The 27153-nt window shown below is 38.6% G+C and overlaps 1 protein-coding gene across 2 annotated transcripts; it reads right to left on the reverse strand.

Annotated features, from left to right (window-relative positions):
- Window positions 1-835: 835 nt before the first annotated feature.
- On the reverse strand, window positions 836-24689 carry LOC147328250 (complement C3-like). Of its 2 annotated transcripts, none has more exons than XM_086296476.1 (43): window positions 24532-24689; window positions 22343-22538; window positions 22061-22223; window positions 21366-21460; window positions 21046-21134; window positions 20305-20387; window positions 20106-20193; window positions 19888-19993; window positions 19615-19735; window positions 19405-19520; window positions 18474-18620; window positions 17986-18085; window positions 17752-17846; window positions 17439-17630; window positions 17161-17316; window positions 14646-14775; window positions 14356-14424; window positions 13910-14107; window positions 13696-13816; window positions 13523-13611; window positions 13296-13435; window positions 12701-12913; window positions 11473-11536; window positions 11298-11387; window positions 10945-11151; window positions 10720-10795; window positions 10420-10579; window positions 10159-10254; window positions 9562-9712; window positions 8806-8891; window positions 8186-8263; window positions 7919-8074; window positions 7572-7634; window positions 7367-7448; window positions 7200-7248; window positions 6996-7086; window positions 6809-6898; window positions 6602-6704; window positions 2961-3050; window positions 2021-2113; window positions 1848-1931; window positions 1285-1429; window positions 836-1089 (listed from the first exon to the last, which is right to left on the reverse strand). In XM_086296476.1, exons 1-43 carry the CDS (start codon window positions 24603-24605, stop codon window positions 948-950), a joined length of 4977 nt encoding a protein of 1658 aa, XP_086152602.1. In that variant the 5' UTR covers window positions 24606-24689; the 3' UTR covers window positions 836-947. The 2 variants fall into 2 exon arrangements, with proteins under 2 accessions (XP_086152602.1, XP_086152603.1); XM_086296477.1 differs by having other exon boundaries at window positions 1285-1425; window positions 1844-1931.
- Between the last annotated feature and the right edge of the window lie 2464 nt (window positions 24690-27153).

Genomic DNA, 27153 nt, shown 5'->3' on the forward strand with positions numbered 1-27153 from the left:
CGAGCCCAGGTTCCTCGTTGAGAAAAGGGTGTCAATTGCATTCAGGGACCAGTTGATCAAATCCATAATTCCTATTTTAGGTTTTAGAGAACAGACTGTGAGAGTGTTCCAGGGCAAGAGTAGAAAAGTAGACGAGACTAGACAAAGACACAAGAAGCCAAGCAGGGAAGATAAGGGTAAGGGAGAGGAGAAAAGTGCGACCGCCTTCCTCAAAAGCCAAAGAAGAATGTTTTTTGAGTTTTGCAGCTGGGATGGACAAGGCTAAGCATCAGGCTTTCAAATGAATTAAAAGTCTGTCTTGGTCTTTGGTTGATTAACAGGCTGGTGAAAATAGCCCAATTTCTAGAAATGAGAGCAGCTGGGTACTGTCTCTCCTAACAAGACCAGGTTTCCTCCAGAAAGTTTCCCAGTTATCTAAAAAGCCCACACCGTCTTTTGGACATCATTCAGAAAGACAGCAATTTAAGGAGAACATAAAACTTTGGACATGGCAAACGTCAAGGAACACGGGTTCGAGTCTGACCCGTGGCCTTTTGCCGCATGTCTTCCTCGCTCTCCCTCTGCTTTCCTGTCGTTTCTTCACTGTATTTGTCTGAAAATTAAAATAAATGCCAACATATTTTCTTATTTCTGCAGTTATACTAACTCAGTAATATTTCTATACATCCAACCTTTTTTCTTGTACTTATCAGGTTTATAAGGAGGGCGGGTTTTTTTTATCTCAAATGTTTTATTTTTTTGTTGTGCTTGTCATGGATTAGTAAAGTTTCAAATGCATTAAAAATTCGACAAATTTATTAACCACCATAAACTTGAATAAACACAGAGCCAGTACCAAATTTTAATACATTTTAATCACTGCAGTGAAATGGTGAAACCCTTATGTCTGTTTTACAGAAAATTGTAAAAACAGCAGAATAACAAGACTTGAAATGTTTTTTGTTTTACTAGCCGATGCATCTAAAGAGTGAGTACTGATTGACCATCTCCTCCAAGCCCAAGCAGGTATCCCGGTATTTGTCAGTCTGACACTCTTCTGCTGTAGGCCAATACTCAACCCAGGTTCTCTCACCAATTACGTACTCGAATCTGAAAAGAACAATTGAAAGAAAAATAGTGTTTGTGTGACCAATCAGCAAAATACAGAATAAAACAACTGTGATAAATATACACAGTTCAAGTTAATTACATTTATTCACTGAAGGTATGATTAATGAATAGAACTCTGAGATTAGTTTAAATATACACCACACACAAGCACAGCCAGACAAACAATATACTTACGTATTCTTTTTGTCATCTCTGTGAATATCTTTATCTGAGCCCATGAGAAGGTAGGTTTTTCCTTGTTCCAGACTTAAAGCTTCTCTGCAGTGTTGATAACTGAGAAATATGCGCTGTTTATTCAGTGGACCAACATCAAGACTCCCTGTAATTAAGATATGACAGTTGAGAGCAGTGATTTATGAATGACTGAATGTGTTGCTCAAACACAGTGCTGCTGTGTCCATATACATTCCTAGTTGTATCATCATAATACAGTATTATACAGATAATACTAGTATTTTGGCAATATGCCTATGCTGAGTATTAAATGTTAAATGAGAAAATGGGTATCAGCAAGACAAGCCACACTGACTTACTGATAGTAAATGGTGTCAACCACTAAATGTACCTCTTAGTACAAAAGCATGCAGCAGTTTTATAAAATGCTCGATTTGTCCTTCAAATTGCCTATTTTTTTGTGGCTATAATAGAAAATAACCATCACTGCTATCTTAATGCCACAAAAAACAACAACTAGTAATTTCTCTTAAAATAGACGTTTAAAGGACGTAGCTACTTGCCTTCTTTGATGGGGTCCAGCACTTTGACTTTGTGACTGTCTGTGGATAACTCTTCTACAACCTCTTCCACCAACACTTTGTAAGCTGTGGGCAGCCAAAGTATAGTTTTTAGCTTTTTGCATTACTATATCCTATTAAATAAAACTAAATGTAACCCATTTATGTTTGTTTACCAAAGTCTACTTTGCTGGTCTCTGTACTTTCACAAATCTTAGCTTGGCGGTCATCATTGGGGATTTTTTCCTTCTTCTGCATACTGCAGTTCTCTGTAAGTACACAATAGGGACAGGGTAAAATGCAAAGCTGATGTATACATGTGTGTTGATAGGTGACTGCAGGTATATGAAGGTCGAATATACTATTTAAATCTCATTTGCTAAAATAGGCATCTTTTATAATTGTAGATTAGTGCATAGATCTAAAGTTACTAACAGCACAATAGCTAGTTATGAAAAACAAATGTACTTTCACAGGCCAGAATACTGCAGTGTGAAAGTATACCCAATGATTCAAAAGCTTGCAGAATCACCTTTAGCAGTAATAAGTATTTTTTTTTCTCTGAAATCAGTGTCTCACATCATTTGAGGAGTTTTAGGTTTGTGGGGATTTGCCCCTGTATAAGTCTATCATATTCCTGCCACAGCATTTCAAAGGGGTTAGGGTCTGGACATCGGTCCCAGCTATCCTGTTATAGATTTGCTGTGTGCTTGTGTTTTTGTTAAGGACCAGTTTTCACCATGCTTTAGCTGTTGGTCAGACAGCCTCCTATGCGACTCAGGAATACTTGGGGATACACAGGAGTCCATGATTGATTTTTCATAACTGTATGCCAAAAAGGCACTGTGACACAGGATCAGCATATCCACAGCTTCAGGTGGCTTCCACCCACCCTCAGGTTTAACCAGTTCATTGTCAGGAAGAACTTGCACCCAAACAAAACTACATAAAAAACACATTTGCTCAAAATTTGACTATTAAAATGAAACCTTTACTTTAATCACACTTCTAATGCTGTGTTCTGTACCATTTAAAGTTATAGAAAAATGCATGAAAACATTTTAATTACTGTTGTAAAATAAGGTTTTTTAATCACATGTATATGATTGTGTTTACCTTCAGCACATGTGCATATGTTATCTCTACAGAGCTGCAGTAGTTTTCCAGCTTCCCTCTCTGGATGGTAGAATTTCACACAGCGTGTTTCTGCAATAAAAAAGAAGGTATTTCTCTATTATTTTGTGACCACTATGGTAGATATAACAATGTATATGGCAATGACAAATCACGCACACAAATGAACTTAAGTGACATCCCATTCTTAATCCATACGGTTTAATATGATGTCAACCCAACCTTTGCAGCTGTAACAGCTTCAACTCTTCTGGGATGCTTTCCACAAGGTTCAGGAGTGTGTTTATAGGAATTTTTGATCATTCTTCCCAAAGTGTATTTGTGAGGTCAGACGATGTTAGATGAAAAGGCCTAGTTTACAATCTCCATTTTAATTCATCCCAAACCTGTTCTATCAAGTTGAGGTCAAGACTGTGTTCAGGCCAGTACATGCTGCCCGTGTGTCTGTTCCAAGAAAGACCTCACCATTGTAACGGGCTGGTGTGATCCACACAGAAATGTGGTCACAATTGTGAGTTAAGTGTTGTGATATATCGTTAGCTTCATAGCATAATTGCCTAAGTCATTTGACTAAGTCAATGACTTAGGCACTTATGCTATGAAGCTAACGATATGGAGATTATTATGCATGTTTTATTTTGCTGGTTTATTGGTGTAATTTAAATCCACAATGTCATGTAAGTTCCCTGTTGCCAGGAGAGTGTATAACACTTTGGACAGTAGGGGGCAGCAGCGTGCTTTGGGAACTGAGTCGGGTGCATAGCTGCCGTAAGCAGTGTTGCCAACTTAGCGACTTTGTCGCTATATTTAGCAAGTTTTCAGACCCCTTAGCGACTTTTTCTCTAAAAAAAGTCGCTAAAAAAAGACGTGAAAGCGAGTATCGCTTTTACTCTCAACAAGTAGCGGGTGCTGTAACGCAGTCAGTTCTTCTTTTACTCTTTTACTCTTATGCTGTTTTGTATGGAAGCATAGAGCTGCCACCCAGGCAAAAGAAAAATACAAGTGTATCACGTTATAACGTGAAAAGTTTATTGTTCTAACAATATACTATCATGTTTGTACAATATACTTTTCACGTTTGAACAACATAATATCACGTTATTACAATATACATAATTATCACGTTTGTACAATATAAATATTATATTGTACGAACGTGATCATATATTGTACAAACGTGATAGTATATTGTACAAACAGGAAAAGTATCTTGTTAGAACAATAAACTTTTCACGTTATAACGTGATACACTTGTATTTTTCTTTTGCCTGGGTGGCAGCTCTACGCTTCCGTAGTTTTGTGGATCACAAGGTTTAAAACTACTTATAAACACGCACACAAACACAAAGTAACTCCACCAGAGTGCCTATTTCGGGTCCAAGCCCGGGTAAAGGAGCAGGGTTGGAATTGTGACATTAAAAAAACAATAATTGCTAAAATAAATTTAATTTGTAGTTCTAAATAAACTCTAAATGCATTTAGGACGTTTTTTACTCACTTTATTTCTCTTCCACGATGTTATTTCTCTCTCCAACAAAATAGGTTACAATTAGATCAGCATGACCAATTATGCAAATTAGGCGATGACGTCATTTAGCGACTTCTAGCGACTTTTAGGACACCCAATAGTGATTTTCCTTACTGAGGAGTTGGCAACACTGGCCGTAAGTTTTCCATTCTGGCAAGACTGACCAGGCGAACGGCAGCGTGTCTCCTGTGTTCACTTTCTCTCCTGTTTTACAGGATCGTAATCTGGCTACGCGCCCATCATAGTGGGGCCTGTAACACTGGCATTGGTATCTACTAGAGATGGACCGATCCGATATTACGTATCGGTATCGGTCCGATACTGACCTAAATTACTGGATCGGATATCGGAGAAAAATAAAAAATGTAATCCGATCCATTAAATATCACGAAAGCACCTCACAAAACTTGCAACACGCCGTAACTCACCTCAGAACGTATGCATCACGTGATAGAGCAGCTGTGGCATGCAGGACCTGTAGGTGGTCTGGATAGCATTTGGAGCTTCGCTAGCAACCTGGCATTTCATCTCCGACAAAGTTATCCCCGAGAGAAGTAAAGCAAGTGTGTAAGTCCATCTCTGAATGTTTGTAAAGCATTCCCACGTTAAGCTTAACAAGCGACTGCCTCTCGCTCTCCGGCTGCTACTTCAATCGTGAAACTGCTTAAATCAGCTGATCGGCTTTTCTGTCGCGAGTCTGTCTCTCGTTTGTTTTTGGTCCACTTTGCGCCAGAAAGAGCAAACCAGCGGCTGAACAACAGCAGCACGTTTAAGCTTGATAAGCTGTTGTTAGAATTTATTTAATATTAATTTCTACACCAGGATCTTTTTTCTACGTAGCTGACGGCTGGTAACTGTGCAGGGGCGGATCTAGCAAAGTTTAGCCAGGGGGGCCGATAGGGCATTAACTGGGAAAAGGGGGCACAAAGACATACTTTTCTTTCTTATTCTCATTTAAAATGTCGAGCTTTTAATAAATAATTATCTGACACACAAAGTTTTAATTTGATGTAAAATGAATAGAAGTCAATTACTGTATATAGTGACTATTAAGTCTAATATATTTACCCTAGTAAGCTATAGTACTTTTTCCTTTGGGAAGGTACCATCTGTGCAGTCTGCAATTTTGTTGAAGAAAGATGTTGAATCTATTTAATATTTCTTGAAAAATAATTGATTTCTGTTCATTTTTTTTCACACTGCATCAAATTAAGGTTGATTACGTCGATTAAGCATCATGAGGTGGCGCGTGAGGGGTGGTTCCCTATTTTTTATTTATTTATTTTTGTTGTTGCTGGGAGTTGGAACCCTATTAGTTAGGTTGCTTAATATTTACGCTAAGTACTCTTTAAAATACCAGAATAGGGAGGATGGTGTAGGTCTAAGTTTATTAGATTGATCAGTATTGCTGAACTATGAAATATTTTTTTTGTATACAGGTATAACAGAATAGCTTTAGTGTAGTTGTTGTTTTAAACTTGAGTATGAACTTATACAAAATGCAGCAAGATATTTAAAAAAGCAGTTTTGTTGATTAAAAAACACTATATCGGATTCATATCGGTATCGGCAGATATCCAAATTTATGATATCGGTATCGGTATCGGACATAAAAAAGTGGTATCGTGCCATCTCTAGTATCTACCCATCCCCGCACATGTATGTACGGACAGAGTAAAGCAGTGGAGACCTGGCTTGTGTGGGCTTATGTTGCTAATGTCAAATAAAGGTCTGTTGTTTGATTTAACTGACTGGCTTTGAGTTATCTGGCTAACCTCCACACAGTATGCCCGCTGGACCTGCTAGCTGCTCCTTCCTCGCCAGACTGCTGTTACACCATGTCTTGATGGACCTTGCATTGTGCACTATAGTGCAAAACCGGTGTGTTGAAACATTCTCATCCCCAAACTGTTGCCACAAAGTTAGGAGTGCGAAATTGTCTTTTTTTATCTGGAACTCCTGACAAACAACCAAACTTTAGACTTGGCACAATGTAGTCAGAAAAGTACAGCTGCTTGGCAGACAGCAGTTTGCATGTCTAGGTGCTTATTGGAACACCTGAAGGTAACAAAGGTAAGATGTTTATAAAACTCACGTTCATAGTATTCATAGACAGATACGGCTGCGGGTTGTAAGACGCCCACCGGCATTTCCTGTTTGATCCTAAAAGCAATTTCCTCTGGTCGTGTGTGAGAAACCTGGGAATTGAAATACAGACACACACAAAAGTGAAAAACATAAATAAACACCAGGGTAAAGGGGAAAAGGGGGGATAAGGAGAAAGATTGGTGTGATTTCCAACCTTGTCCAAGTAAATGATGAGTGAGCCTCTTTCTGACAGGACTTTGTTCATCTCATATTTTGATATGGTGCGGCCACGTCCTCTAGACAACTAGAAACACACAAAAAGGCCAATTTTTAAACATTAAGAGGTCTTATTTTTTTCTTTAACTGTAACCACATAACGTAATGTGGGTGTCTCTTCTTACCAAATCCAGGTCTTTTGTTTCAACAGCAAAACCAGTTAGTAAGCCAATATCCAAGATTGACATGCCTGCATCACGATCCCTGTTGTTATACCTGTAGAGAGAATGATAAGAATGATTCAAATGACAGCAGAGTTAAATGGACGGGAACAAAAAAATCCAATTAAGCCAAAACTATTTCTAAAGTGTAGTTTATATTGTACTTACATGACCTCTATCCTAAGTTTGTATATCTTTTCATCTGCATTTAATTTTTCTGAAAGAATAAGGAAAAAGAAAAAATGAGCACAAACAAATAAAATGCCATAAACTGAAGCAAACAGATTTAATGAGATAAGTAAAATAAAAAGAGGAGATAAAGGACATCAAAGTACCTTCTACGAGATCCACTTTGAGGGTAAAATTCTGGCAGTCACTCTCCCGTTCTTTGGGCTTAGCGTAATACAGTGATACCAACTGTTGCATCAGAAAAAGTGTGTTTTTATATTGTGTGATAAATAAGTCTTTGTGATACTGTTCTTTTAAGGTTTAAAAAGCCTTGTCTAGGATTCTGAAATGATCAACTAACAGATAACTTACTGTCACTGTTGCTTCTCCTGTTCCCCTAGCAGTCACTGTGATGTCCTGGTTTATATCGTTAATCTGTTGGGATTAATATGTACAAACACACAAAGATGTGTTTGTAGATATTATGAGAAAAAAACAGAGATAAGCTCACTTTGCTCCCACCGACTGAATTTAAATTGCATTGAATGTCTGTTAGACAGGGAAAAGGAAATAGACCAAAAAGCTTGCAGAGTGGTGAGATGGATTGCCAAAAAGACAGAAACACTAGCAGTACTGAGATTTATTTACTGCTAGAGGACATGTTTTCAGACTGACAAATTGTGCTACATGGTGACTGTGTTTGTGTTGCTTCTTCTCACCTTAGACGTTCTTGTGGCATAGTGGTTGTTCTGATTGAAATTGTACTTTTCAGGTGCCGACCTTCCTGGCAACTTGATGTCCACATTCAGATCATACTGTGGTTCGTTAGCGTTGATCCAGTACTCTGCTACAGCTTGATAGACCATTATAGTAGCCTGGAGAGAAGAAAAGTGGGGGAGATAAAGAAAGGCAAAGGTTATAAGGTGGGATAATATGTATAAAATATCTGCCTATGATATCTTGATTGACAGGAAGTTTTGTGTTACCTGAGTTGATCCATAGCCTCCGCCCACCTTCTGTTGTGTGTTGAACCATCTCACAACACGTCTGGCATCTTCAAAGTTCTTTATTAAAACAGCAAAGGACAGGAGTAGAGTTCAAAAAAATATGGAAAACGTTTTTCAAAGGTACTTCGGAGTTTTAGGCTTTCTGTAATTAAAATCCAGTCCAGAAACTTGCCTAATGGAAGAAAACAGCAATGTTTTTCATAGTTCATAACAAAGCAATGTCTTATTTGTTTTCATTTGTGTTTGCACACAATAATAACACAACATAAAACTAAATGGAGAAATTTACATTAAATAAATGGTAATTCGAGTACTCTGGAATGGTCCGATGGTATTTTAATACTGTAGAATGAATTTTCAATGACCACATGTCGTTGGGGTGGTGGGGTTAGGTTAATTGGAAATGCTAAATTGAACATAGGTGTGAATGTGTGATTGAATGTGAGTGCGACTGGTTGTCCCCTGTCTATGTGTTAGCCCTGCAACGGACCTGCCCAGGGTGAACCCTGCCTCTCACCCTAAGCTGGGTTAGGCTCCAGCGACCCTGAAAAGGATAAGCGGAAGCAAATGGATGGATGATATAATTTAGACATGCTCACCTGAGTCTTGACAAGAGCAAGAAGAGCATAAGCTGTGGTTTCCAAAGTGTAAATGCCCCCTCTAGGTACAGGCCAGTGAGATAGCTCTGACAGACACAATCACACAAGTACATTTTTATTACTATAATATATCTTGAACACATCTACCTCAGTAGTAAATTTGTGAATATAGTAAAAATGTGAAGATACATATCATCTCTGCGCTTGGTTGCGCCTTAGTGAGTTTCTAAGAGAGAGAGTTTCCCCTGTAAAGAGAGTTCCTGTGGATCTGTAAATATTGCAACCCTGGACACACTAACTGACAATTCCTTTTGTTGTCATCTTTGTTTGTAACTTTACTGTAAATAAACTCACTGTCGCTATCACTGGACCTGTTCTGATGTGACCCAAGAGGAACTCACATCTTGAGTCCATTTGCACCAACAATTAACGCCAAAAAATTATTGTATTTTAGCCTATGGTTATGTGACCTGTATTAGAGAAGGACAGGGCAGCAATTTAAAAGCATTGAAAATACCAGACTATTCATTTAACGACGACTTAGAAAAAAAATCATCATGAACATAGTACAGTTTTTCCACTTTTTTTTTTTTTTTTGCAATGAACTGAAACAGTAAGGATCATAGTTTACATTTACTGATCTTGTAAACATTTATATAGTCTCAACTCTGTGTGTGTGTGTGTGTGTGTGTGTGTGTGTGTGTGTGTGTGTGTGTGTGTGTGTGTGTGTGTGTCTGCCTGTCTGTCTGTACAAACCTGGCGAAACAAACTTGTATAGGGTCTCTTTGTTGAATTTGTTTTCATTAGCCAGTGCATATGATGTCATAGCCACAGCATAAGGGTTGGTGACACTGGGCAGGCGCCTCTCCAGGTAGGCCACTGCTTTGTCTATACTGCCTGGGAGACTCTGGGCAGATGAAAAAAGGGAAAAAAAAGGCAGATAATGAGTGACAGGAAAACAAAACATAAAGAAATATAACATTACTATACTATCTTGGAATGTGGAGCATTTGTTCTTCGTCCTTTTGTGAGCCTCTCGAGTCTCATTAATTGAGAAAGTTAAAATTAAGAGTTGGACCACTCAGTATAACATGAGCAATGCAACAGAATTAAGGCTTTTGTATATCCAAGTCATGAAGAGGTGTAGTCTGAATATTTTATGTTTTTATCAATCTATAATTTACAAGATCTTCATACAGACATGACCAGAGAACATATTTGTGAGATTAATTTAATTCTGTCTGTTTTTGCTGGTCTGTGGTTTAAATCTTCAATGCAAGTGCAATAGAAAGTATCACGGTTTGATCATTTTAGATACTTTGTAACAACAATGTTTGCAGGTGAAATACTCACATTGACAGTGTCGGAACATATTGAGCGTGACTCTTGCATTGCAATGAGGCAGAAAGCTGTCATGGAGGCGTCTGAATCTAAGCCGGCCACATCACCCTACAGATGAAGCACAAACATATTATTATTATTTCTAACAGAACTTTTTTTAATATTTATAAAAGCTGATTGGCAGTTGTATAACTGGTTTCTCATTTAGTTATAAGCCATTTTGTATTTTAAGTATAGATGAAGAACTGGTATTAATGAAATCAGTGCACTCACATTCATTGTTGACTGCAATACAGGTGCAAATTCTTTGAAAACACCATCAGGTTGTTGTCCTTTGAGAATAAGGTACTTGACAGCATCACAGATTACATTATCTTGTATTGCAACCAGATGATGGGCCATTGCAAACACCTTGGCAACATAGGCAGTCAGCCTTATAGACAGGAAGAGGGGATACAATAGCTTAATATAATTTATTTGCCCTTACTATAAATTGGCTTTGCAAAATCAGAAATTAAAGCAGCATGTGCAAAATATTATGTATGAATTCATGGATGTTTGTGGGTGCCTCACCAGGTGCTAGCTGGGCGAGAAGGAAATGCAGCAAACGATCCATCCTTTTTACGGAAGGCCAACTCGTTTGTGTAACCTTGATGAAACAATTAAAGAAATAAAACAATCTTTTTACTTCACTGCTATTCAACTTGCATCTGACTCTTATCAATTAGAAACAATTTTGAGGAGCTTTGTGTGTTTATTGTGTTACCAAAGAATTTATGTACATCTGTGAGAGCCTACCAGTTTTTATATGTTGGAGAGCTTCATTACGTTTTGCAAAGCCCACAGTTTCCCATTGGTTGGTTTTGTCCAAATACAAGGTTGCAATAAGAGGCAGGGTCATTGACATCATGTTCTGCTCTCCACAGCCCGAGGGTTGTCTGATTAGAGTACCCATTGAGTTTCCGCTAATGGCATTCTCCACCAGCTGAGATACTTGTTCTCTCCCTGCATGCATACACATACAAAAAAGGTTCACAACACCCATTAAGGTAGTCAGTCCCGAATGTCAACAATAACAATATATAATAGAAGCTTCAGGGTGATATAGCCACTGAATCACATAAACTGCATAAATATTAAATATTTCTCACCTGTCACAGAGATCTGTGTGCTAGTAGGTGTGTTTGGAACCAAATCTTTGCTTTTAATTCCACTGTTAAGAACTTCGTTCTGTACACCATCTAAACAGAGAAAAAAAGGTTTTATTAAGGTGAAAATCAGTTTGACTGAATAATTAGAATCTAGCTTTTTAATAGATAAACTCACTTTCTCCTTTCTTAACAGGATCTAAAGTCACGATCTTTGGATGTTTAACCAGCACGCCCTCAGGCTGGAAAACAGACAAACATTGGAAGTCATTATTATTTTAGCAAAGAAAAGTGCAGTAGCTACAAAACAGGAAATAAATCCATAATTAAATTAAGTCCTCAACAGTTTGTCTTTCTCAGCCTAACTGCAGCCTTTATGACTAAACTCAGTTTAACTTTGTATTCTTGTTGTGTGAAGTGAACCTCTCTCGATGTGTGAGAGAAGTAGCCACAGCAGCAAAAATGCGAATGATGTTAGTGGTCAACTTACTATTGCAGCTATAAAATATGTACTTTGTAGTTGCAATAGATACTGAAAGTGTGCTGCTGAGAATAATTAAGTGACTGTAGTGGTTTACAATGTTATCATATGCACAGAGTATTTTTCCTTTAAATTCATAAAATATAACATTATCAATATTAATATGAAGCCAAAACCCTTTACAAAATCACAATATATAAACCACAAATACTGACTTAGCTTGAACTGTCAGCTCTATTTAAATTTCAACTAAACTGTTATCCATTTTTATGCATAATTACTAAACAACATTTACATGTGACTGTAAATGTAACATTTCTCCCAAATGAATACAGTGAACGCATTTCAGTAATATATGTCAATATTGATGATGACCATGATTTTTAGTAAAATATGGATAAAACTGACCTACATTATCATAAGTAGTTTTTCTTTTGGCTAGGTTTTGTCAGTTTGCTGTTCAGTACTGATTGGAGTACTGTACTGGTTCTTCATCTTCCTATAGTCACACTTTAACTAAAATCCTTTTTTACAAAATAGACACAAAAAAGCAATGAACTAAAAATGCATTTGATGAGTATGATTATTGTTAATATTTTGATCATTTCTAAGATTATTAAGGGACATTCTTTTGGCAGTGATAATCATGTAGTATTAGAACAAAAGTTCAGCACATATTGTTAGTCTACAAAATTATCAGTCTGATGTTTGGTCTGGGATTGAGCCAGACTCCAGTTATTGTTTCTGTCTGTTCCTTTTTGTGCCTAAACCTCAACAAACAATAACTTTCAAATTATTTTATTACTACCAATTTTAAATGGCCTTTTCACATTCAGATAAGAAAAAACATTTTTGTTTTATTTAATAGGGAATTGATAACGAACATATTTTTGGGCATCCAAATAGCAAACATTGGTTTTCTTACCACCACCCGCAACATCTTCATGACTCCATCATTGAGATATGAGTCCTTAACAGCTGCTTTAACCTCAATGCGCCGTTCTCCCTCCTTCATGGGAATAATGACAAAAGGTACAGATCGTGTGGTCTCGGGCCCAACAGTGACCTCCTGGCGATACCTACCACGTTTGGAAGCTGAACTACACACATGCTCCTCCTCAGTCAAATCAATGCGTACCTTTATAAAAGAAAAACAGCAATGACAAAGTTGGAGAAGAGATTGAAACGTGGTATTTCGAACTGGAAGAATACAAAGATCATGAATAAATACAGAGATTTTTAAGCATTCCTTTAACTTTCTGCAATTTCATTTCTCCTTATTTATATAAAACTAAGTTAATAAACTCAACATGAAAAAGGGATTGTACTCTTCAATTTTAGTTGATGATAAACAAAATATGATAAGCCAACCTTAACTAAGGAAATGTAATCATCCTGGCAAATGAAAATGAAAATGATTTTAAGAACACAACACGAAAATGCACATGATAAACTCACAAGACGACACTTTTGAACACCACTGTGTTTCAGTCCAGTAATTACTATGGTTCTGTACTTACAGTGATTCGATCAGGGCTGTAGTTGTGGAGGATTGCTTTAATTTCTATCTGCTCTCCACGGACAGCAGAATAAGGCAGCCTGAGATCAATGAAGAAATCCTTCTTGACAATGACTTCAAATGGATCACCCACACAGATTCCTTAAAGAAAATATGCAGAAAAGAATAAAAATAAAAAAGTAAAGGGAAGGCGAAAAAAAAAACATATTTTAGTCACTGAATCCTCACCGTGAGTTCTTGACAGACTGATGCCGGTGAACTGCCAGGTTGTGATTGAATCTTGCAAAGGAACATTTCTCACAAATGATGTGGTGTCACTGAAATATAGAAAAATGTTTACAGTCTGAGAGATGTTAAGATGTAACTTCATTTGTATGTGTTTGTGATTTACAGTCACTCACCAGTTAGGTGTGTTTCTAGGGCAAGGAGGCAATTTGATATCAGACCAGAGCCAACTTTCTGGGAAATTGGTGCGAGTAACAATTTCATTGCTGTCCATGAAACTGTTGTCTTCTCCTTCACCTGGATTTTGTTTAAAAATGATATAATTTTGTGAATTTTATGACACATAGTATGAATGAGATAACCCCTTCCCATTTTGTTTCCATCTCTTACTGCGAGCCAGTTTGAGGTCTTCCTCCCTCTTCTCTGCTCGAAGAGTTTCCACTGCCTTGCAACAGCGCAGGAAAGCATCACGGCAGCCTTGACCATCAACAATGTACTCGCTGCGGACCTCACAGGTGTATGAAAGGGGGGTTTCCTTCATGCCATCCAGACAACACTCAGATTCTACTGGGTCTGTATAATTTTTTACTGAAAAGTAAAGAAGAAAGTATAAGAACTGTGATTTACTGTAAAGTTAAAAACATATATTTTTAAATATGTCTTTTTGTAAACAGAAAATCTTGTAATGAAGTCAAAACCGTAAAATAAAAAAAATTCTTTTTGTCTGTTGACTAATACATAGACTGTCAAAAGTAAAAACTGGGATATGTGTGAAATTATGAATTAATATGTGGTTATTCATGTGTATATACATATATTTATATTTATATACTTACATAAGCTGCTTCTGACATCCATTACAGCAGTGTTGCGTTTCTTTCTGTTCGCAGGCTGGCATTTAATTTCTGTAAAATGCAACACAGACAAAATATACCATATCAAACAAGCCTGAAACTGAATTTGGTTTTTGTGTTACTAAAATAGGAAGAATATAACACAACCTTTTTTGTTGGACTGTTCAAAAACATGACAGAAATAATCATCATTCTTCAGGGGTTTAACAGTGAAGCCGAAAGAAAAGTATTAGACAATGGTAAAAGAGTGGGATGCTCTGTTGCTTTGTCACCTTGTCTATATGGGGTCTTTGCATCAGTGTTGGACTCAAACAATAGCCCAGCATCAAAGAAGACACCCATACTGTCCTTTCCTCCACCAGGTGTGCAGCCTGTGTCATACTGCTCTACTATGTCCCACACCTACAGGTTAAAGTACAAAAACATACAAGAATGTAAATTGAACAGTAAACTTACAATAAGAGGACTCGAATATGGCTCACAAATCAAAAAAAAAAAAAGGGCTAAAAAATAAAAAAATGTCTTGTTGACATTGTAAATTATTACATTAAACTCAACTCACCGTCATATTTTTAGGATTTTTTTTATTTTAGAGTCACAATAATCTGTCCTCCTCTCTACACACCCTCAGAGCAACAAATAAAACTGGGGACCTACGGGCCGTCTGGCGTATGTCCCAGCTAGGCATAGTTGTTCTGAGGCACAGGTTAACATGCTGTAACAACATAATAAGTTTCAGGTTTTTCGTATCCATCCATCCATCCATTTTCTTCCGCCCAAGCCCAAGCAGAGAAGCCCAGACCTCCCTCTCCCCAGCCACCTCCTCCAGCTTATCCGGGGGAACACCAAGGTGTTCGGCAGGCCAGACGAGAGATATCATCGCTCCAGCATGTCCTGGGTCTGCCCCGGGGCCCCCTCCCGGTGGGACATGCCCGGAAAACCTCGCCCAGGAGGTGCCCAGGAGGCATCCTTGTCATCCTTCCGGTCACTACCCACAGCTCGTGACCATAGGTGAGGGTAGTGGCGTAGATCAACTGGTAAATGGGTAAGTAGTTTGTTCACCACAACAGACCGGTACAGAGGCCGCATCACTGCGATGGCAGCACCAATCCGTCTGTCAATGTCCGGCTCCCTTCTCCCATCACTCGTAAACAAGACCCCAAGATACTTAAACTCCTCCACTTGGGGCAGGGTCTCGTCCCTGACCCGGAGTGGGCACTCCACCGTTTTCCGGCCGAGGACCATGGCCTCAGATTAGGAGGTGCTGATTCTCATTCCCACCGCTTCACACTCGGCTGCGAGCCGTTCCAAGGCAAGCTGGAAGCCATCACCTGATGAAGCCCACCGGACAACATTATCTGAGAAAAGCAGATCCTGAGACCACCAAAGTGAAAGCCTTCCGCCACTTGGCTACACCTAGAAATTCTGTCCATAAAAATTATGAACAGAATCGGTGACAAAGGGCAGCCCCGGCGGAGCCCATCACCCACCAGGAACGAATCCAACTTATTGCCGGCTATGCGGACCAAGCTCTTGCAATGGTCGTATAAGGACTGAATGGTCCGTAGCAATGGGCCAGACACCCCATACTCCCGGAGCAACTCCCACAGGACCCCTCGAGGGACACGGTCGAATGCCTTCTCCAAGTCCACAAAACACATGTAGAGTGGTTGGGCAAACTCCCATGCGCCCTCGAGTATCCCATGCTAGAGGATAAAGAGCTGATCCAGTGTTCCACGACCAGGACGAAAACCGCATTGGTCCTCCTGTATCTGAGGTTCGACTAACAGATGGACTCTCCTTTCCAGCACGGACTCAATGTCCCCAGTCTCCCTCGGAATGCTGTTGAAGCTCTGCTGGAGGTGTGCGTTGAAGATCTCGTGGACCGGGGCCTCTGCTAGACGTTCCCAGGACACCCTCACTGTACGTTTGGGTGCGCTGGGTCTGTCCAGCGTCCTCCCTCGCCACCTGATCCAACTCACCAGCAGGTGGTGATCAGTTGACAGCTAAGCCCCTCTCTTTACCCGAGTGTCCAGAACATATGGTCACAGGTCTGGTGATACGATTACAAAATTGATCATCGACCTGTGACCTAGAGTGTCCTGGTGCCATGTGCACTTCAAACACTCTTATGTTTGAACATGGTGTTCATTATGGCCAAACTGTGGTTTCCACAGAAGTCCAATAACAAAACACCACTCGGGTTCAGATCTGGGAGGCCGTTCCTCCCAATCACGCCCTTCCAGGTCTCACTGTTGTTGCCCACGTGAGCATTAAAGTCTCCCAGTAGGACAACAGAGTCTCCAGGTGGAGCATCCTCCAGTGCCCCACTCAGGGACTCCAAGAAGGTTGGGTACTCTGAACTGCCGCTCGGCGCACAAGCACGGACGACCGTCAGGACCCGTTCCCTGACCCGAAGGCGAAGGGAACAAACCCTCTCGTCCACTGAAAGAAACCCCAACATACCAGCAGCAAGCCGAGTGGATACCAAGATACCCACCCCAGCCGGACGCCTCTCACCCGAGGCAACTCCAGACTGAGACAGAGTCCAGCCCCTCTCCAGGAGAATGGTTCCAGAGCCAGGCCATGTGTTGCGGTGACCCCGACTATACCTAGCTGGCACCTCTCAACCTCACGCACTAACTCAGCCTCCTTCCCCATCAGAGAGGTGACATTTTTGGAATGTATGCAATACGTAAATTAATATGAAATCCAATATGTGCAATTTGTTTACTGTAGCTAAACAATTTACAAAATATAAAAAGCAAAAAATAATTGAGAAATGACCTTTTTCTGTGTCAGGCGGTGCTTGTTGTTTAGGACGTAGACACCTTTGTCAACTGCAACCAGTCCCACTGTGGCCTCTGGATTTCCTGTGACTTTCAGACTAAACATCTTGCGAGGCTCATAGGCTGGAGCAGGTCGTGAGGATTCCAGTTTCAGCTAAGTGAGGGTGACATGCAAATTTGTATATGTTAAAAAAATAAGCACTACTGTAGAAATGAGTAACATTTGTGCATTTTGGCTGTAAAGATTCACTCTTTCACAGCTCTTGAGTCTCTTACAGTGCCCATGCAGGTGTCTTTTACATCCACCCAAACAGAGTCTGATACCACTTCATTTGAACTTGTATGATAGTATGCTATGATGCGGAACGATGGCAGCATTTCTTTGGTGATTGGTTGTATCAGGGAAATCAGTACTTGGCCTCTTGTCTTATAACGGCCGTATTTCACTAGCTGACCTCTGCTCTGGATCTGGGGAAATGAAAGATTTGCATATTAATACCTAACACCTTAAGCACACATGTATGTACTATGACCAGTTGTTGCAGAAAAAATAGCTATATATACAAAAACAAATAAATACGTCTCTCACCAGATATGTGATATCATGATTTTGATTTGGCTGCTGGTTGAGATTGAGGTTGATTTTTAGATTGTCTGATATTTTCAGCTCAGCTGAATCCACACCTGCAAATATGTTTCAATAAATGTTATAGTTTGAACACATCTTTTAGTGCCTGTTTCACACAGTATACTTCCACTTCTACCTACAGTAACAATCTTTATTCTTTTACTTGATGCAATGCTTCTTCAAGATTTTTCTCACCTATGTGGATAAAAGTCCTGGTCTTGCTCTGGTACGGTCTTGCTGTCATCTCTGCTCTTGCTTGTTTATCAGGTGTAAGAATGTTGTCATTGGTCACTGCCTGTAATTAAAGACACACACACATAAGCCATACTAAGCATAAGACAAACATTCATGTGCTTTCATGTGTAACTGTGCAAGGATCAGTCAGGACCTGTAATTAAAGCCCAGCATACATAACCAATGAGCAACAAGTTAAATTAAGTGATAAGTAAGTGATAATCTTTATTGCTTGAGGGCAGCATTTGCGTGAGCAAGCGTTAAAGTGAGCCAGAACAATCCAAAATAGCATTCTGGCAGCCACTGTGCTGCCCTATTATTATTATTAAAAGTTATTTTTAATGCTGTCATTCTTGTTTTTATTCTAAGTAGTTGCAGTAGTAGTGGAAGTAGTGTTGTTTTTGTTGCTGGGGGTTCTTTTTATAGCTTTTTCAGAACTTTAAACTTACAGTTATTCTCAGCTCAGCTGCATTTCCTTCTGTATTGATGGTGAGCCGAGCCATGCCGTTAGCTGCAGTGAATCCCCTGACTGCCCCAGGATTAATCACTACTGGAACGTTTTCTGCTGGTGTTTCATCAGGATTTAAAACTTCAACCTAACATCAGACAAGAGAAACTGAATCATGACCAGTGATGGGCAGTAGCGCGCTACTTGTAACAAACAGCATTGTTACAGTAACGTGTTACTTGTAACGCATTACTGTAATCCGATTACTTTTTTCAAGTAACGCGTAAAGTAAGGGATTACTATTGCAAAAACGGTAATTAGATTACCGTTACTTTCCCGTAGGAACGCTGCTGCTTTACAGGTGAAAATAGAGCAACAGGACCGCTAGTCTTTCATTTTATTTATTTTCTGCTGTGTTTCACTTGCATCTATTTGAAAGACTGAGTGTAAACACAAAAAACAATTTTTTTTAATGTGCTGGAATGTGCAGAAAATAGGTTTAAATGTTAAACAAATTTCTTCCAGTCAGAGAATGTTACATATACTTTAATTTTTGCTTGATGCATAAAGTTAAAAGATTAAAACTAATAAAACAAGTTTTAAAAAGAGACTTTTCCATTTGATTACATTTTGTTTGATGGATTATGTAGAAAAAGTAGAATTGAGCTGAAAAATCTATTGCTTTATCACCTGTTCAGGTTGTAAATAGTTTTTTTAAAAAGTAACTAAGTAACTAAGTAATTAATTACTTTTGAAAATAAGTAATCAGTAATTAGTTACTGATTACTTTTTTCAAGTAACTTGACCAACACTGATCATGACACTTTGTAAAGCAATTATAATTTCTTCAAATGACACAACTGACATATCAAATTTATGACTTCACCGTGTAACATTATATCAGACTATGTAAATGTAAATTAGTGCTTTACCACAACATCGAAGGACATTCCTGGCTTGAAATATTTTGGAGTTCTTTTAAAGTGGATCGTATAGGGTGATGTAACAATCTGGATACCTCTCAGCTCGGCCTCCACCATTTCACTACCTGTGACAGGGTACAAGAAAATAATTATACATACTCACCAAAAATTGTCAGGATTCATAAAAAATAAAACAAAAAACAGTAATTTCTTTCTTACCACTTTCTGTCAGCACACTGACAGATACAAATATGGCGCCCCCTACAAGGCTGTTGATGTCCCTCTCAACTTTTGTTATGTCTTCCCTCCTCAGTGTCACCTCTCCTTCACCATTTTCAATCTAATTCAGCAACATGACAATGTTTATGTAAAAATATGTTCTACACTTATAGCACAATAATACAGTTTCTGAATAGTAGGAGGTATTTAAACTCTTATGTCAGCATTGCTTTATATGGAAAGGCTAAATCTTAAGTATAAATATGGGCTCACCGGCACTCTCTGAAGAGAGTCTGGAAAACTCTGCTTACTTTGGTCCTTTTTGATGACCCCAAATACCACATAGGCTGTTCCATCCACCTCCTGACCAAACAGATACCTTAAACCATGAAATAAAATTGTGCTTGTTAACAACCAGTTCGAACCCAGGTCAAAATGTAACAACAAACGATCACATATATACTACTTAAATCCACAAAACAATTACATACGTAGCTTTGATTCTGACGGTGAAATCTCTGCTGTTCACGTGGAAGAACTGTGTTAATGGTGTCAGTTTCACCTCAAAACTGGGAAGAACTGCAAGATTAAAATATTTTCTTTGTCAAGTTCAAATTGCTATTTGTATGGCACATTTAAAAACAGTAAAGAAATGTTGTGCAGGTACTGTACAGATAATGGGATGCTCACCATACTCTTTGACCTCAAATTCTGCAGAATAGATTTGCTGTGGGTTGCTCTGGAATTTTGCCACCACTTTCCACAGTCCAGGACTACACACACACACACACACACACACACATAGATTGCGAGAGAGATATATATTAATCAATCAAATAGTCCAAGCATTTATAAAACTCAAGGCAGCACATTAATCATACTGCAGACTATATTCTACACACAGGATCTAATTAGACTACAATTGCCAAATTATGGAAGTGTATAAGTTATGCATGATTGATTATATAGTAAAAATAATCAATGTAGCACATACTACCCTTCATAATATACACTAATAATAATAATAATAATAATAATAATAATAATAATAATAAGGCCAGCTGAGTATTCTTAACAGCAAAGCACCCATGCAAAAGTTAAACTTACTGTTCTACAGAAATTAGATAGGGGGAGATCTTTATTGGACACTTCAGCTATACTACACTGTGCTTCAGATGGTCAGTGACTACATGCCTGAACTGAGTCATGGTTCTAAATTCTTTCCATCAACAATAACTGTCAGTGAATTTATACTGCAGCATCAACAAGAACAGTTAAGCGAACAGATAAGAGTCACATAAACTTAAACAAAAAACAACGAGCATCTTAAACAGAAACACATATTCGAAAGGCATGATGGGAGATAACTAGCCACTCCCCACATGCCACAATAATGATAATAATAATCACAGTAATAATAATAATACTCACCTAACAATTTCACCAAGCTGGAAATCTCCAGAATGAATACCTGATTTTAGAGCGACTATATCAAGTGGTAAAACAATGCCTTCAGGTGTCTGGAAAAAAAATAAACCACTATTAACAGTGCAATGCTAGTGCACTAGTATTGCTAGTGGTGGTTTTGGACAGTGTATTAGTTTCCAAACTAATATGTAAATGACAATATAAAAAAATTCAAGACAAAGTTGATGTATTTTGTTTGTTTTGTTTCTTTGCAAATAAAATATTTGTTTTCCTTGCATAATGTCACTTTCAATTCTGAGCCCATGAAGAATAAAACACAATACCACAAACTCAATGGCAATGGAAGGATCAGATTGGGCTGCTTCATCCCTCTCTACAGGCTCCATCTGGGGTGTCAGTGCAAACATCCTGAAATGAACTGAAGGGAAGAGAAGATGTTATTTTTGCTGCTCGGACAGTGATGTATACATGTTGGGAGGAATAGTTAATCAAGAAGTTCAGTTTAGTAATTTCATTTAAGGTCATTCATTTAAAATGTGTCTTAGTCAAACTGAGGGAAATATGTGATTTTTTTTTCCTTTCAAATCTTCACTGAAAATAATTATCAAACCTTTTTCCAAGGGACTGCATGGACTACACAAAGCAGCTTTCTAATTTGTGTAAGGTGATGCCATAGCCACATAATTACTGTAACAAGCAGTTTTTTGTCTCAAACTCAAAACTAAATTATTGTAGCAGCACCATGTTTCATTAAGTTTATTGAATGGCCCTGAAAAAATATTGAATCTGTATTAAATAAAATAAAGGTAGAACTATGGAAGCATGGAACACACGACACGGGAGCTCTAGTTTTCCATTCCAGCTTTATTCACCTCCATACATCAACTGAGCACATCGCACCCAAACACAACAAAAACCCCTCCTCTAAGCTTGGGTTTGAGTGGAGCCCTCTAGTGGGTCACCACAGAACTACCCTTGTGTGTGCTATTTCTCAGTCATGAGGTAGCGGTAGACTCACCTTTGCTGTTTGGTGTATAAAGGGTCTTGTCTGTCTGAATGAAGATGTAACCTGACTGGAAGGAAACCATGACGACTTTCTCCAGGAGGCGGTCGGGGAACTGAGCCTGTAGGTACACGTACTGCTTCACATTGGGATCTTTACTGAAGTCTCCTGCAGGGATCTGAAACCAGTATGAAAAGTCTATAAAGACTTGGATGGCATATTCAATGATAATTGAATATTTAATGAAATAGAAATAACAACAATATTATCATACAGTAAACAAATAATTCAACTTACCGTTACTTTCCCAAGCTGCTGAAAGTTATTTGCATTGTTGAGGGTCACAGATGTTGTTGCCAGCCTTTTAGTTTTGGTTGGATGGTTCATCACATTGATTTCAACCCTAACGTCTCCTCCAGTGCAGTCTTGACACTCCACAAAGATGTTTTCTGCAGTTCCCACCCGCAACAAGTTTGGGGCAGACATCACTTGCCTGCAGAGTGGTGGTAACATAGAAAGATGTTAATGATATTAGTCTCTGTGTAGATAAACACATGCTGTTACTGACTAAAGAATAAATTATTTATTTATTATGTTATATGTTCATTTTAGACACTATGAAAAACATGTTAATAATTGCTGAAATAATTATTTTTAATTATTTAAAACAATTAAGTTTTCAATTTTTATTCACGTATTTATTGTATAATAATAAATGACCACGACCGTGGCTCAGGGGGTTGGGAATCGCATCTGTAACCGGAAGGTCGCCGGTTCGATCACTGGTCTCTCTGTCCTGGTCGTTGTGTCCTTGGGCAAGACACTTTATCCTACCGCCTACTGGTGTTGGCCAGAGGGGCCGATGGCGCGATATGGCAGCCTCGCTTCTGTCAGTCTGCCCCAGGGCAGCTGTGGCTACAACTGTAGCTGCCTCCACCAGTGTGTGAGAGTGAATGAATAGTGGTATTGTAAAGCGCTTTGGGTGCCTTGAAAAGCGCTATATAAATCCAATCCATTATTATTATTATAAAGGTTTTATGACTGAAGACTATAACAAAAAAGTATTTACCAGCTGTTTTCCTATGGGACCCTTAAAATTATTTTAAAAATAGCTCACATTTTTAAATGCTTTATATGTAAATGTTGCATTGCAGCCTGATGTCTGACAATGTTGTTGCGTCTGTCTTTCTTATCCTCCCTAGCTGGTGTCTGATCTTCTTTTCTGTGCCTCTTTGCTGACTTTATGAACGCCCAATTAGGATAACTGCATGTTTTGAGTGCTTTCTTTACACTGGTCACTGTGAGCGACCATCTTTGAACAGAGGCGGTGGTTTACGACACCAACTGCCTGCCATCTATAATCCAATTTTGAATACCCTCCCAGACGCCTTAACGCCCACTCACATCCTGGGCCATCTGACCTCAGGAAATCGCATGATAGGGTGGGGCCAGGTTTCACAATGAGCTCACCCGAAACCCTGGCTGATTGTGACCCACACCCTGTTTTCACACCTTGGCTCATGTGATTAGGTAGAGGATCATCAGGGGTCTTTTTGTCCCTCTTTGGGGGGGAAACTCCAACTGGCTTTAAATGTGGGACTCTCCGCCATTTGACCTTAGAACTGAAGAAGCTTCTCGGATGAGAGGCGAAACATCTTCAAGCAACTTAAAGAAGTCCAGATGCTTTTCTTTCCAAGCTCCTTAGACTATGATGACCTGGATGACTGGTCTGTGATGACCTTCACAGACAATTTAATTTAATTTAATTTAATTTAATTTAATTTAATTTAATTTAATTTAATTTAATTTAATTTAATTTAATTTAATGCATGAATTAACCCTTTCACTCATAGTGGTCACTACAGTGGACAGCTATTCAAAGGCTGTTTTCTTGTATTTCTGTCAGTGTTGATGGTATACTTCCATATAAACCAGTACATTGGATACTGATGTGTCAGTCCATACCGTGTCACCCACTGGTTGTTTAAAGTTACTGTATGGCTGTATGGCGTGTTTCATTGTAATTATTGTTATTTAACTTTGTCTTGCATGAATTATGATAGCCTTGATCAGGATTTTTTCTTAAGCATGAATTATGACAACCTCAATCAGGATTTTTTTCTTAAGATGAATTATTCTAATTCATCTTTAGGCATGAAAAGATGAATAAAAATAATTAAGAAAAAGTCCTGATTGAGGTTGTCATAATTCATGCATGAAATGATTAATCATAATATTGGATTGCACCCAAAACACTTTACAATGCCACTATTTATTCACAAACTGGTAGAAGCAAGCTACAGTTGTAGCCACAGCTGCCCTGAGGGTGCCATATCACTCCATCGGCCCCTCTAGCCAACAGGAACACAAAGACCAGGACAGAGAAAGCAGGGGGATCAAACCGGAGCTTCCCAATCCCCTGAACCACGGTCGCCCCTTAATTCAACCTTACTGGGAATGTGTAAAAGTACAGCAGGTCTACTTACAATGAGGCTCCATCAGCCACAGAAGTGAGAGAAGCAAAGGCCAGAGAGGCCAGCAGCAGCAGAGTCCTCCTCATTATCCCGACCCTTTTCTGCTGCTAAAGTAAACCGTGGCCGTGCGGCATCCTTCTTTTATTCACTAACCTCCCTGCACTCCCACAAAATGTCTATTCATCCTCTTTCCAATCACACGTACACACAATTTCCCAGCAGCAGGTTGGGAAACAGTTTAGACCTGATTATCTCTTCTCTAAAGAAACAAGTAAACACTGGAAAATCAATAAAGGTTTACATGTTTAAATTATGTCTTACCATGCAGTTTAGTAATTAGTTCACAGGATCCAATAAATATTCTTTTCTTTTCTTTTTTCTAAAATCTCATATTATTGCTCATATTATTGTTTTGCCTCTTTTGAACCCAAATATTCACCAGTATGTAAAAATAATCACACAAGTGGTCTGATCAAAACGTGTTGAGTAACTTTACAGGACATATTTGGCTGGGCTTCATGGATTTATTTTTTTTTACAGTAACAATCTGACATATTTAATATAGTGGATATGATATCCTCTATTTTAGGATTTCACTGACAGGGAAAGAAAAGAAAGCAAAATATATCCCGCCTTTACCCTCAGAACAAATGTAATTCTCTGTGCCACATTAACCATTAAAAGAAGGGCAGAGCATCGTTAATGATCCTCCACAGTGCTTATCATTTAAAGGCGGTGGCATTTATATAATGGTCAGTTGATGCTGTGGGGTTCAAAGTATGCTAAAAACAAACAAAAAAGGAAAAAAATAACTTAATACCAAAAGCAGCCTGGATTTAGCAGGGGTTTTTTGGTTTTCATTCTCTTAAATTCATGTGTAAATTCTGACCATAAGCACATTTTTCCATATTTTTTATTTTTTGCATTTCTATTCATCCATCCATTATTTTTCCCTTATCCAGTTATATGTGTCCTCCAGTCTGAAGTATGCCGTTTACACTAATAGTTCAAGTTCAAGTTCAAAGTTTATTTGCCACATGCAGTGGAATGAACCCGCATATTGTGATATGCAATTGAACATAATGAAATAGAGCACATTTTACATACAAACATGTTGGATACTCCTGCTGCTCTATTAAATCTGTTATGTATTGCACACAGACTCCTACCTAATTTTAATGTGTGTTTTTTTTTTTTAGCAAAGTGTGTTGGCTCACTGCATTTTTTTTTAAACAGAAACAAAAGAGTCTTGGCTAATGAAACTAAGGGCTGTGTGTGGTCACCACTTTTGTTTGATTTATGGTCTAACAGCAGCCGGATCAATCAGATATCAATATTTTCAATAATCAATAATTTTCATTTTACTTTTTCATAAGATTTAATTCAGGCTATTTATCTGGCATAATGTGTCTTTGTTTTGCACACCAGGACTTCTGGTAATCAGAGTTTTGTTTGTTCAGTAATAACGAAAGTAGGCCACAGGGTAGAGTGAGTGATTATTTGTATTTGTCAAAGCAAATAAACCAAATATTACCTACTTTTGGTTGTAAGCTTAGTGACTTGTGCTAAAAAAAAAAACAAAGCAAAAAATATAGGATAGGAATATATAGGAGATAGGAAAATATAGAGGCAAGGCAAGGCAAGTTTATTTATATAGCACAATTCAACAACAAGGTGATTCAAAGTGCTTTACAGAGACATTAAAAAACAAAAACAATAAAAAGCATGATTTAAAATTGATTAAAAAAACAGTAGATAAAATCAGTAGTTAAAATATAAGTTTTGAAATTTAAGCTTAAAAGTGTGGATTTGGAGCTTTATTCAAATGCAGCTGAGAATAGGTGAGTCTTCAACCTGGATTCAAATAAACTGAGTGTTTCAGCTGATCTGAGGCTTTCTGGGAGTTTGTTCCAGATATAAGGAGCATAAAAGCTGAATGCAGCTTCTCAGTGTCTGGTTAAAAAACTGGATCAGATGACCTGAGGGATCTGGAAGGTTCATACTGGGTCAGGAGGTCACTGATGTATTTTGGTCCTAAACCATTCAGAGCTTTATAGACCAGCATCAGAACTTTAAAGTCTATCCTCTGACGGACAGGCAGCCAGTGTAAAGACCTCAGAGCTGGACTGATGTGGTCCACTTTTTTGGTCTTAGTGAGGACTCGAGCAGCAGAGTTCTGAATGAGCTGTAGATGTCTGACTGATTTTTTAGGTAGACCTGTAAAGATGCTGTTACAGTAGCCAAGCCTACTAAAGATGAATGCATGGACTAGTTTTTCCAGGTTCTGTTGAGGTCCTGAGGGGAAAAAAGCAAAAAAAAGGGGGAGTGTGTTTCTGATTGGTGCAGAGAGGACATGTGACCAGGCTCATTTGAATACGACAGGTGAGTGGGGCAGAATACTTTCAGTATGCTTCGAACACGTCGACATCTGTCTCTCAGACTATGAGCATTCTCGGTTTCCGGGAGCGTGTTACTTTGAACAGGGTGCCACTACAACGTTGATCGTCTCACCTGGATACCCATTAACCGGCAGGTAAATACCAAATTTCATCCTTGGCCTATGAACGCAGCTGTAACCCCAACGGTCTGAGCTTCCTCGTGAGGCTGCACGCGCTCCTTCATTCCTTTGGCTGT

Source organism: Aulonocara sp. 'chitande type north' Nkhata Bay, linkage group LG6 (genome assembly GCF_057382095.1).
Source record: "Aulonocara sp. 'chitande type north' Nkhata Bay isolate Kocher_YH1m ecotype deep benthic linkage group LG6, A_spYH_male_GT1.1, whole genome shotgun sequence".
Taxonomy (NCBI): Eukaryota; Metazoa; Chordata; class Actinopteri; order Cichliformes; family Cichlidae; genus Aulonocara; species Aulonocara sp. 'chitande type north' Nkhata Bay.